Raw genomic sequence first — 14030 nt, forward strand, 5'->3', positions numbered from 1 at the left:
TGATGGTTTGTATTACTTTACCATTCCGCTTTTGTTAAAATGCTTTATATATTTGGATTAAACTTGATAGAAATAAGTTTACCAAATATGACTCAGCTGTGAAATGCTCTTCTGAGAACTAAAAGCCCTACTCCACTTAATTATTTTCAGGGTGATGGGAAAATACATCTATTAGCTATAGGCTTGCAAAATTCTTGTGAATCTGAAGGCTTCAGGGAAGTATATGTTTTGTTACTTCCCACTTCATTGTGTAAACGAAGACGAAAGAATCAAAGGGATTCTTAAAGATCATTTGCCCCAATGATTGACAAAGTCTGGCTTCTTTCCAGAAAGAAGCAGTTTACAGGACAGATGGACAGACAGTTTCATCTAGGTACCTTTAGTAGCAGGCTTGCTTAGGTGGGCAGAAAAATTTATGAAGTCACCAAAAATGAATGTGCCTCTCTCTAAATAACATCTCATTGGACCAAATGGAATAACCCACAAAGGTCTTAAGACTCTCCTTATTGTCACACAATAGCTCTCCAAATGCTTGAAAACAACCATCAAAGCCTCATAATCTTTTCTTCTCTAGACTAAACATCCTGTGGTTACTCAACATTTCTGTAAAGCCTGGTTTCCCTGTCACTTAACAATGTAGTCTCCTTATTTTATCAAATATGCCCTTCTATGAGTGTTGTGTCTATTGCTGATGGGCTCAAGTCAGTGAGCATATTTTCTTTCTTCAACTGTGCATTCTAGGTCAGCAAGTGTGTTCGTCCAGGTGCATCAAGGGGCGAGGTTCACAGATGAGATTATAGACTTCCCAACCCTCATCATGCCCCTTAGGATTTTGGATGCAAGTTGAGGGTAATTAAAAAGTCAGTAAGATTTTTTAAAATGTGAAAATTACATCTTTTCTCCCATCCTATAGATAGGCTATTGTATTTTTTTTGAAACTAAATGTCTGGCCTTCTGTTTGTTGCTGCTAATTTCAACTTGTTAGTCCTTGTTCTGAGCACAGTGTTCTTGTCTACAGAATCATTATTTCTAGCACTCAATATATCAATCTTCCATTTCTCATTTCCAGATTTGTGTCTTTCAGACATTTAACAAGCATGCTTTACATGTTGTCTAAGTCATTTATTGAAAGAAAAGGAAAAACACAGAGACAACATAGGTGTTTATTGTAAGTAATATAATACCCTATTATATACTGTTTAATCCTGTTTTAAACTGTTTCCAATGAAGTGTTAGGTCTTTCAAGGAAAAATATAATGTGATCATTTCTCTATACCTGCAACAATGGAAGGCATTGTCTAATCACAGGTCAAGTGGGTTACCTGCAAAGTAGGTTATCCAGGTCATGCAGTTTTTATATCATGTGAAAATAGATAAACTCTGGCTAGAGGAAAGCCAAGAGTATGCCAGGAATCATACATTAAGGGCTGGTTTAAATTCAGAACATGTCACAGTCATCTTGGATATTATTAATAAATATTCTACTGTATGTAGTGATACATACTGGTATATAGAATACATCATTGGCCTTTGTAAGAACTTAAAACTTAGTATTACTGGTCAGGCTACAGTCTGTTATAGGGCAAATAAGGTCCTTTTATTGGCTGCCCATCGTGTAAAGTGACATCTGGCATGCCTAAAAGCAGTGTCGATATACAAAATGTTTTTTAAATTAGCATTTATTAGTTATACAAAAAGGGAATTTCCTTGTGATATTTCCATACATACATACATTAAATGTACTCAAATCAAACTCATTTCTTCCATCTCTCCCTCATCTCTCTTCCTCCCTTCAATTTCAATAGGTTTCAATATTATATTTTCATATGTGCATATAAATTACTTTGATGATCTTCACCTTAATTCACATTTTCATTGGCCTTCCTCCATCCCTTTGATATCCATCCCCCAACATAATCTATTTTACTTTCTTGTGATTCATTATGTTATAGAAAATACTATTATGAATTAAGCAACTTAAGCTACATAATCTTCAAGAGAGCTCCATAGTAATTCACACACACACATGCACGCACACACATTTAGATGTTATTTAGATCTTATTTTCTCCCAGGTACTCTCTTTGGTAAGATGCCTAATGGGTTTGAGACATCTCCATGGAAACCTGATATATAAGTTCCTGATGTAAACTGGCTTTGGAAGATATAAATCAGGTACAACCTTTTAAAATTATTATTACTTTAGAGTATCATCCAACTACCATTTAAAGAGCCAGCATTAAAATAATCCGTTACCTCCAATAGGTTATAATTTAAATTCAACCAATCCTAAGATATGAAAAGATTTCTATGATGGCCAAGGTGAGGGTTTAGTAGGGAAGACTTCATTGGGCTCAAAATAGCTAGACCATCATTAGACAATCAGCTTAGAATTTGGACAGTCCTCTTTAGGTACAAATCTGGTTTTCCAAGGAGTGAATATATAATGCATTCAGTTACAATATCTACTTGACAAGCTGTCAAGTGTGTTGAAATAAAAAGACACTATATATAAGATCTGTCTCTGTTTCTTACTAGCTGCTTTGTCTTACTTGTAGCCTTTGTAGTGCTGTTTTCTCATGTACCAATCAATGAAGCAATAATATAATAGGACCCTCTCAGCCTTGTTATGAGTAATAAATGGCACAATCATTTCAAATATTTAGTTCACAGCCAAGATCATATAAGTATCATTAGTGATTATGGTTGTTATTGCTAGTTGGTTCTGTAGGGTAAAACAAGACTGGTTAGAAAGCTCTGGAGTAAGACCTTAAAGCCTAAGATAACTAAGAGCAGACAGAGGATGCTGGATTGCTCAGCTTGGGCTAGTCTAGCTGGAAAAGAGCCCAATATGTTTCTAAACGGTCACCAACCAGAAGATGACAGCTGATGTAGAAGAAAGTGGTAGGCTTGAAGAGGGGCAAACAGAGGTTGAAATCTTTGCTTTTGAACCTACTCACTAAGTGGTTTTAGAAAAGTTGTTCAATCCCTCCCTCCTTCTTTCAGTTATAAAATGACATTCATGACAAAGGTCACCGGATGATCACGTGAGAAGATATTGGTGTCTAACTACAGGTTGTTCATGTGTTTCCAGTAGCCCAGGTTGCACAGTGGGATCAGGGCCACTGGCTGGCGGGAGCAGGAGGAGGTTGGGTGGAGGAGGAGGGTGAGCTCCTGAGCCCAGCTTTGACCAGGGAGGTTATGCCTGCCTTTTATTGGTTTTCCACATTAATGCTCCATGGAAGATTTTTATATGCAAATTTTTTCCCATTGCTTACACTCACACGAAGTTTGGTAACTACTGGCCTGGAAATTAATAAGATTTCAAGTATTATAAGGCTTCAATGGGATAATCTACAAAGTTAGCAAAGTTGCTCTTGGTTATTAAGTATTAAATAAAAACTCCATTATTTTTTCTTATTCTCTTTCTAGGTGTTTGGTTAACAATTATACTGAAATGAGTTCTGGTTTGCTTGAGACATTCATACTTCACTCATGCTAAACTAGCCATGTTTCAGTGCCTTAGTTCAGAGGATAAATGATTTGTTCATCCTAATGATATCCCATTCTATGCTGGGAGAAAAACAAAACAAAACAAAACATAGTCCCCTTCATTGCAAAAGTGGTGTTGGCTATGTGGCTCTAATTTGTGTGTGTGTGGGGCCACTAAACATGAACACTGTGCCTGGCCAGGTCTGAAAAGATTCAGGTAAAGACTCCCCTTCTAGAAATATCAGATAACTCAGTTCAGATTAGCTCTGTCAGACTCCCCAATCTGTGTCATTGTTTCCATGCAAGGAAGCACATAGCTCTGTCAGCTGGGGGATAAACTCAAGTTAAATTTAGGAAAAATGTAGGGTTTTTTTTCCTTTTGCTAATGGGAGAGTGTATTGAATTAAAAAAAAAAAAACACCTCTCCAGATGCCCAGGAGAGAGATTTGGTTTTTAACATGTTAAAAGTGTGACCTTTTCTGACTGTTAACTCACATATACAGAGAGCAACGGCCTTTCCTGCTGCACCACCCAGCCTATATCCGGTCTAATCAGTAGACACAAGAAATTCTGTGGTGGTGACTCACTTCTGGGCTAACAATGGAACTTAAGCTCCTTTGCCTTTTATTATTATTATTATTATTTTCAAATCTGGAATTCTTTTGGTAAAGTTTGGTACAGTAAATTTAGAACAAAAGGTGTGGATGTTAATGGGCCTCATGGGTAAAAATCTGAGAGCCTGGGCATGTGTCAAGTGAGGTTAAGTTGATGTCCCAATTTGGGGACAGCTGTGTGGTGTGTCTGAGCCACCCTTTCTTCCAAGGAGCTTTTTCACATCAAGAAGGAGAACTTAAACATAACGTGATTTTGACCAGGTATTTCAATTCATAGACACTTTTTCCTAAATAGGTGGTAGGCCATAAAAGACAGCCCAGACCAAATGATAATTCATTGACAACTCTAGCATTATTAAATCCATTTTTCCCCTTCTGAAAATTAGCCCTTTTAGTTTGAATAACCAGGTTCACACTCAATTAACTCCTAGCTAGGAACGTTGTCGTGGCAACTCCCTTGAAAGGTTCAATCAGTGTAACTTTTTTTTTTTTTTAAATACAGAAGCTTTAATACCAAGAAAATCCACACTGATTCCTAAGACTTTATCTATAAGTGCCTTTAAACTATGGGTCCCAAAATGCTGAATTCATGATCTCCAAAGACCTTTCCCTATATAGGAACAGCGTTGAGATTCGTTGGACATGCAGAGAGACATAAATATAAGACTATTGTTCAAAATGTGATCCAGCAAATAAAAGCTTGATTAGAAATTGTTTAAGTAGATTTTGGGAATAAAGAATATTACAGGACACGGATAGCATATATGTTCCCTCTCTAAGATTGCTGTAGTTAAGAAAAAAATATAGAAAAGAAAATCATCAAACTCAAGTGAGTAATCAAAACATTTAAACAATGATATGACGCACACTGGAAACCTTTTTCTATCCTGTCTGGGGAGCTACAAGTGAGGACCTTGGATGTCATTCCAACTTAAGTCATCCAAAGAAAGGATGTACAAAGACTACTACAGATTTCACCATTAGCTCTCAAAAAAAAAAAAAAAAGAGTATCAGACAGATTGTTTCCTGTTTCTGTGGGGAAAGGGGAGGAAAAGAAAAGATAAAAGGCCTTGGAACCTGATATTCTTTTCTATGTTTCATTTCCCAAATTCACCTTTTGAATTCTGCCAATGCCAAGAAGTGCCAATGGAATGAAAATAAATACAAGGAAAAAGTTGCTGGAGGTCACCCTGCAGTGGAATGTGCTCTTCCCCCACTTCTGAGACATCTTCTGATGTTTCAGTCTTGTTCCTTAGTCATTCTCCTGTAATGTGTAGGAAGTATTTTCTGAGTGCCCTTGACTGCTTATTACCATGGGCATTAATATTTTTAAAGACACATTATTTCTCTTATACTCACTGAATAAATGACCTCTTACTATCACACATGGTGTAACCTTTATGCCTATGTTATCTCTTGTAGCCTAGAAGCTACACATAGCAAAGTCTGGTTTAACTGTATAGCAATTAAAATTTCTTTTTACTTATTTAATTTTTTGATGCTAGTAGGCCAGGGGTTGAACTCAGGGCCACACATTCTTGCTTAGCTTTTTTGCTCAAAGCTGGTACCCTACCCAGGAGCCATAGCTTCATTCTCACAGTTAGAATTCTGTTTGGGTGTGTGGTGTCGTCCTAGGGCTTGAACTCAGGGTCTGAGTGCTGTTCTTGAATTTTTGTGTTCAAACTAGTGCTCTGCCACTTGAGCTACAGCTCCATTTTTGGCTTTTCTGGTATTTAATTGGAGATAAGAGTCTCATGGATTTTCCAGCCTGGAATGGCATTGAACCACAATCCTTAAATCTTAGCCTGCTGAGTAGCTAGGTTTACAGGCATGAGCCACTGGTGCTTGGCTTTACAATTAGAATTGTTAATTAAATAGTATAGTCTCGACACTTAAGTGATATTTGAGATTAAAAGGTATAAAGAAGATATGGAAGGTCTTTCTGTAATAAAAAATGTTTACACTGTGTTCAGTTTAGTACTAATGTTATAGATCCTTTTTGCACTTACATTTTGGAAATTATCATTGGCCTATGTACATCTAATAGTCATCTGTCAATAAGGAATGTGATTAAAGAAAGATCTTTTTCTACAACAGAAAATTTGTTATAATTATTACATCTGGATGTTAGTAAGAAACAATCTAGACTGAAACAATCAGAGATAAGCAAATTTTCTTGATTTATATAGCAACTAGTTCTGGGTCATTGCCAAAATATTATTCTTTGAACTATATGCTTAACCAATTAAGTCTCACACTTCAGGAAAAAAATAGTCTTTTAGAATCCAAAACAAATCCAAAATTGAGCCATTTGAGAAAAATTGGTAATTCAATTTTGGGTCAAATTTGCTAAGTGAAAATAAGCTATGTGACTTTGGATATTGACTTTCCTCTTTTGGTGTTGGATTTTTCTTTAAGACGTTTTTCCTTTGTTTAATATTCCCAAGGCCTGATTCTTTTTATTTTTATTTTTTGCCAGTCCTGGTACTTGAACGCAGGGCCTAGGCACTGTCCCTGAGCTTCTTTTGCTCAAGGGTAGGACTTCTACTTGAGCCACAGCACTACTTCTGGCATTTTCTGTTTATGTGGTACTGAGGAATTGAACACAGGGTTTGCAAACACTCTTCCACTAAGTCACATTCTTAGCCCACAAGGCCTGATTCTTTTAAACCATCCTTTCCCTAATAGATGCTGGGAAAATGTTATGAGTATTCTTGGTATTTCTTGAAATGGGTGAAAGGTACTTAGACAGTCAATCACCAAAGCTGAAAGGAAGTTCAGAAAACCAATCCATTATTCCCTATCAGGAAAATCTAAGGACTGAGAAGGTATCTTATTGCAAGGTTTCTTAAACCTACTTGTGATCCCAGTATTACTGGTGTACCAAATAAATATGCATAGACTGTATGAGCATCACTAATTTTGAAAAGCATGTAGATTCTGTTGTGAGTCAGAACATGGAAATCAAATTCTAAACATTATGAAATGCTTACAGGTTGAAATCCATGAAGTATTTTACTCCTAAAAAAGATTCTGATAACCAGGAGAAGTGGAGGACTTACTGTTATGCCTTTTCTCTCTTTTTGTTACAGAGACCCCTAGAATAGATAAATGGTCACAAAGGAAATTGAGAGCAGAGCCTGTGTTAGCACAAAGCTTCAGGAGGTCTGACCCACTGATACCTGGCCACTACCCGTGGTTTGTGGCTGCTGGCTTGCCTTCCTACCAGAATGTCCCCATCCCGATTGTCAAAGGACCCCTTCTTCTCTTGATTAAAACTAACTCCATGGGGCTGAGGAGATGATCCATTAATACTTTTCTAAATAAAACACTCGTGGGTGCCTTGTACTGAATTTGAACTACTTAGAAAAAAAAGAATCTTATTTTAGCTCAAAATATGCTCAGAAGTATCATTAAAAGGAGAATCACAGACTCATGAATCTGCCATGAGAACTGTGGCATCTATTAATAGAAGTGGCCCTAAAGCCAATAATAATAATGTCTTGCCAGAGAAATGAGGAGTCTACCAAATGGCTTTGTCATTGTTAGACTGGAAACATCTATTCAGCACAGCACACTCATTTCTAAACCAGAACTATTTGGGTTTATTGCTAACATGCAGATTTACAGTTTGAGTACAAATGGCTTGTTTTCCCCTGTTGAATAACAACCATTATTATAAATTTTTCTTTTGAAATTAGCATTTTCAGTGTTCAAACTCTGTTTGTTTGTAACTGTTGGGCCTTACTACATAGCCAAGGTTGGCCTTGAACTCAAGATCTACCTATTGCTGCTTCCCATGTGTTGGGATTATAGTTGTACACCACTATGCCCAGATGGTGCTCTTGACTTAACCAGTCATGAAACAAGCCTCATTTCACAAATCAAAATCACTCTCTTGTCTTTCTGTCTGCTGAATCTGTGCCTGGACTTGTCAGAGTGCCTCCTTCAATGAGTCTAAGTAATGAACAGTAGATTATAAAAGTCAGATGTACTGTGTGCCACCTTGGGTTACCAATGGGTGGAGGCCATTATTAGTAAGAGTGGAATAGCTAGGAAAAGGCTTGTGCAGTTCATACTCTGCAAAGTATAAACTAAATCTTTTGCTCTTTTATATTTCTTATTATTCTCAGTTGGATTCTTTGGATTAGCCAGCTACACACTCCTTTTCTGTATTCAATGGTTCCTGTTCAAACTCAAATTATTATCCCATCTCAAGTCTTCTTTCACTGTATACATCTTGAAGAAATAGTTCATGCTTCTTGTTATACCTCTCCATCCTGCTTAGATAGTCATGGAGGAAAGTTTTGTGACCTTGAGCAAGTCACTTAACATCTTCAGATTATTGCTTTCTCATTACAAAAAGTGAGGACCAGGAATACATCTTTTCCTACTTTTGATTTTGAAAGTTCTATGAGTTATATGCTTTCAAGGCCACAGTGGCTACTCTGTGACTAGACTGGCTTCTTTGTGTTAAAGAATAGATTCTGGAATGTCTGGAGACAGATCTAGAGCAGAAGGCAAGGATGGCTAGAGATCAGAGTGTAGCAAAGGTTTGAAGAGTGAAGAAAGATAGATATTATGAAAGAACAAATGTGGCTGTTCAGATTTTCTGAGACTAGCTTTCATATTAGTGGTGTGAGTCAGAGATGCAATCCATGGCATCAGTCAGCTATCACTTGGAATCTAAAAAATGAGCTATGTCAGCACAAGGTTAAATTACTGAAGCGAAATCCAAGAATGATGGGGAAGCAAAATAAGTAAGATGAGGGAACAGAGGAAAGTTTTTCTCTTAGTTTTTTTTAAATAAATTCTACAGGTGTATACAACAGAAGGAAGAGATTCTATAAGGAAAATCTGCATTGATCCCATGAAGGAAGGAAAGAGAAGGAAAGGCTTTTCTGGGAGAACATGGGGAAGAGGGTTTGTTTCAAAAACAACAGAAGCAGCTGCTCAGCAAGCATGCACATGGATGGAGGAGGGGGTTAATAAATCAGAATGATTATGACACACATTTTGGCTGGAATTCAAATCCAAGGGGTAGGAATCCTATAGGCTTCACATCTGTAGAGAAGTTGGATGTGATAAAAGATCCTATCAAGACTAAGAGGCCATGCAGTGGGAAGACCTTGGTGGGGATAGAAGGCCAAGGCTAAATTTTCTGACCATTTGCTTTAGGAAGGAAGGCATAGATAGGAGAGGTATTGTGATTCCATTCAGAGCCAGAGGATAATTAGGCATACTCCACAGAGGAATGTGGCGGGGAAGTCGAGTCCAAAGTGGAGGTCAGCTGCACAAGTGGGTGGGAGAGGTCTGAGGGGGAGTAGGAGACAATCAACAGTCACAGGAGCCAACAGAATGAAAAGACATCAAACCCATGTTTCAGCAGCACATTGTTCCAAATAGCATCAGGGCAGGTATTGTTGGAGGCCAACTTGGTTCAGAGTCAGTTTGGATCCATGCACTTTATCTGGTATTCATGGAATTCTGGCATCACTCAGAAGGGAAGTGGGACCGGGTGTGTGAACTAGAGTACATCAGGGATTTAAGGTTCCATGCTGGAGCCTTGCTTATAAAATCACAAAGTAGGAGAGACTGGGGTTGATGTAGCATCGGCTCCTTGCTGGCTAACTGGGTGCTATCCTTTATCTTTTTCCTTAGGAACTCAAGTCTGAGTGAAACAACTACATCACAATTTTGCTGGTGTACAACAGGAGACAAGCAAATCTTACAAAACTATGTCAGCATTTATGAGAAGGAGAGAAGGGATGATTGCCATGGACTTTCTAATGTGCATTAAAGACATATGTGTATATTTTCTTATGTACATTTTCATTCATTTCAAATACCTTTGAAAGCAGTTACATGTAGAGTGTATAAAGGAGAAAGTAAAATATGTCAAATGAGGATAAGAAATAGTCAAAGATTTACTAACTACGTCATAGGTTTAATGTCATTTAAATGTTACTGCTCTCAGCTGTGGTTTGCATTACCATCTCCAGTTTACAGGTATATGTTTAGTTTGTTTGCTACAGATGGTGATCATCATCTAATCCTTGCAACATAAGAGTATGTACACTAATAACTCCATTTTCTAGATGGAAATTTCCAGTTCGTGGAAAAGGTCAGTAACTCGACTCAATGCTACCCAATCAGAAAGGGATAGACCCAGAATATATAAATTCAGTCAATATTTCTAACCGAGAATATGTAGATTTTTTTGACTGAGTATTTGACTTAAGGGCTTCATATTTGCTAGGCAGGTACTCTACTGCTGAGCCACATTTCCAGGCTTGTTTTGGGCTAATTATTGTTGTTTCTTTCATAGACTTGTGCCTGGGTCATGATCTGCCTAGTGTTAGGCTTCCTATCTTGCTGGAGTGAAAGGCAAGCGTCACCTCGTCAGCTTCCCTTATGGATTTTATGGATTGGTTGCTGTGACTGGTCCTCTCAATTGCAGCCTTTTATGTAGCTAAGATGCCAGGTATGTGGCTCTCAGCTGTGGTTGAGAAGGGATCTCATGAGCTTTTCTACCTGGGCTGCCATTCTCTCACTCTAAGCCGTCAACTAGCCATAATGAAAGACATGAGCCACCAGTTCCTGGTCAGAGCCCAGAATCTCAACTCCAATGACAAATGTAGTTTAATTAGTCAGACAAAATTAAAAGAAAAAGGAGAGGAAAGATAAACTTGAAAAGCCTCCGAGTAATGAAGATGATAATAGCATAGTAAACATTTATGGATGGCTTATTGTGTGCCAGCTCCTATTCTGAGTGCCTTGCCTATACTGAGATTTCAGAATCATCATTTTGCTTCTTTCATTGGATTCTCAGAATGTAGCATATCATAGGTGCTTAATAAATATTTGTTAAGCAAATCGTAAAAGATAATGTGACCCAGCAATATAGAGAATATACAGCAATATATAGTAATATACAGAATGTAAAATGAGGTTTCAAATAGGTATGTGTGAACCCATATTCACAACATTATTCACAACATCCAACAGGTGGAAAGAATCTAAATTTCCATTGACAAATGAATGGATAAACCAATATGGTTATATGCATTCAATAGATACCTGCTACAACCAGAATCTTGCAGATATCATACAAAGGGAAATAGGTCAGACACAAAAAAAACAAGTGCAAGAATGATTTTTGCTGATGAAAGATACTTAGAATAGGCAACTTCACAGGACAGAAAATAGAATGGTTGTTTTTAAATGTTGGGCTGAAGGAAGATTTGGGAGCTGTTTAATGGTACAGAGTTTTTCCTGCATGTATAAGCATTATTACATGCATTTCACTACAACCAAAATTAAAAAAGAAAAGAAAAGAAAGACTCTTGGCTCTGTGAGTGATGCCTGTCTGCAATCCCACGAATTGGAAACCAAAGGATGGCAAATTGTAAGGCCAGACTTAGCTATATAGTGTTTGTCTAGTCTGACCTACGTAGTGAGACTGCAACTAATAGCATCAAGAACAAGAACAAATCAAGACTCTTGGTAGTAGAGTCCTCGTATACTTCACTTTAAAAGAATAAGATGGTGACAAGAAATATACTTACTACCTTACTTATGTAACTGTAGCCCCTCTGTATATCACCTTGACAATAACATTTAATTAGGGAAAAAAAGATGCTTACCAGGAGCTGCTGTAATACTACTCAGCTACTCAGCTGGAAGATGAGCTGTGGTGCAAATGATAAAGCATTAGCCTTGAGCACAGAAGCTCAGGGATAGCACCTTGACCCTGAGTTCAAGCCCCAGGACTGGCACCAACCACAGACCAAACAAAAAACAAAAACAAAAGAACCTGAGGCTAAAAAGGAGTAATCAATTTAAGTCAAAGAAAAATGCAGATTATAAAGGAAAAAAGGATGCAAGATACCACAAATAATCTAGGCATGGCAGCACATGCCTATAATCCTTGCAAGGCAAAGGAAGAAGGATTTTAAGTTCAAAGCAAGCTCTGGAAAAGTTAGCAAGATCTTATCTCAGAAACCAATAAAAGGTCTAGGGTCATCTAAGAGGTTTAGTAAAACGCTGAGTGTTTGCCTACCATACATGAGACCTTGAATTGCCTTCAGTCTTGAGGGGGGGGAGTAGAGAGAGACAGACAGAGAGAGACAGAGATGGAGAGAGGGAAAGAGAGAGAGGAAGAGAAAGAGGAAAAGAAAGGAAAAGAGAGAGAACATAAATACCCTGTATAACCTGTATTAGAATGAGGAGGAATCATGCATAAGTCTTGGTTCCTGTTACAAATAACATTTTCTTCAATGTCTTTCAAATATACTATGTATTCTCTAGCATGTTACAGTAATCTCTATAGAGATTGAGGAACCTAGGGCCTGTGATGCTTTTGAAGCAAACGGATCAGCTGCTCTGAAGTAAGTTCTCCGTGTCATGGACCTCTGAACACTCACCTGTCCACACGGAGCTGGCAGACAATGCTTAATGTATCAACCACTCCTTCTTCTTTCAACTGCTGACAACCAATGGATGTAGCAATAAAACACCCAGTTCTACCGATCCCTGCGCTGAAAGGAAAAGAAAAGGAATTAAAAAATGGGGAAAGATAACAAAGTTATCTAAAGTCTTCTAAAAGGATACTTTTCAATATGAAACAAAGGTGAGAGTCATAATAAAAAAATATCACGTGTTGAGTATTACGCACCAGGCCCTATGCTGTGGTGTGTGTGTGTGTGTGTGTGTGTGTGTGTGTGTGTGTGTGTGTGTGTGTGTGTGTGTGTGTGTGTGTGTGTGTGTGTGTGTGTGTGTGATTTGAATGCAAGGCAAGTCCTCTACCAATTGAACCATGCCCCAGTCCTTAAATATAGCATTTCACTTAGTTTTAAGTGATAGGATAAGAAATAGTAGGATAGTGGGGTGGAAGGAGGAGATGGGCAGGGTGGGGAGGAGGGGGGCACTGTATATGGTTCTGGAATGAATAACAAGAGTTTGAGCTCAGGTAAAACATAAGCAGTAGAAAGAAGGGGAGAAGGTTTAGATTTATAACAAATATGAGTCTAAAGGACTGGAGTTGAAGTTGACAAGAACAAAGGTGATGAGATCTGGAGACTAGAAAGGATGAGGGAACACAGAGGCATAGGTGAATTCTGGAATAAGGGATAGTTGGAGGACGCTGGTATGAGGAGTTCAGATGTTGAGAAGTCGTGAATAAGCAACGGTTCAGTTCTATTGAGGAGAGAAGATGGGGCTGGAGCCACATACTTCCAGGCTATTTATATAGAGATAATATTTGACTATAAACGCTGCCTTAGAAGACATATCCATGGATGGGGAACCTACTAATCTCCCTCCCAATTTATCCTGCAAAGTCTTCATGTAAATTCCTCTCAAATCTTTATCTAAACTCCCTACTTTTCTCCCAGCTGGAATTCTGGTGGGTGCTATTTTACACTTGCTCAGGGTAACTAAATTGGATGTCTTAAAGATGGACTTAATTATCTTTTCCCTCAATGACATTGCCCGTCGGCCAAGTTTTTCCAGCCTAGAAATCTTGGAGCCATCTTCACTATCTCCCCCTCTGTCACCTCCCACATCCCATCTGTTACCCATTCCTCCATTTCCCCCCATCTCTGCTGAGACTTTGTGGTTCTGTACTTTCCTTTCTGTAGACTTACTCATGTCTTCAACAGCTCTTGATTTCATGATCAGCAGTGATGTCATGGTTTTCCATGTCTCCAGTGTTTCCCTGAACTTAAAATTCATGATACATACAACGAAAAGCTAGGCTCCTCTATCTAAACTAAGGACTTCATTATATCATTCCCTACTAAAAACCTATAGGTAGTCCCATGCAGCAGTGTCAAACCTACCATGGTACTCATGACCTAGCAAAATATGAATGTAACTAACTTTGATATGTTTTTGCTGTCTATGTCTTTGATGTATTTTTGCT

General features: G+C 38.1%; 1 protein-coding gene across 1 annotated transcript in view; it reads right to left on the reverse strand.

Moving 5' to 3' along the window:
- The window catches only part of Ptprr (protein tyrosine phosphatase receptor type R), a 213489-nt gene that overhangs the window by 1737 nt on the left and 197722 nt on the right, over positions 1 to 14030 (reverse strand). The window contains exon 13 of the mRNA XM_069988668.1: positions 12532 to 12645. Within this exon, the coding sequence (XP_069844769.1) occupies positions 12532 to 12645 (114 nt within the window). The remainder of the gene's footprint in view (positions 1 to 12531; positions 12646 to 14030) is intronic.

This window comes from Dipodomys merriami, unplaced genomic scaffold, assembly GCF_024711535.1.
Source record: "Dipodomys merriami isolate MVZ:Mamm:240054 unplaced genomic scaffold, mDipMer1.0.p SCAF_10, whole genome shotgun sequence".
In the NCBI taxonomy this organism is placed as follows: domain Eukaryota; kingdom Metazoa; phylum Chordata; class Mammalia; order Rodentia; family Heteromyidae; genus Dipodomys; species Dipodomys merriami.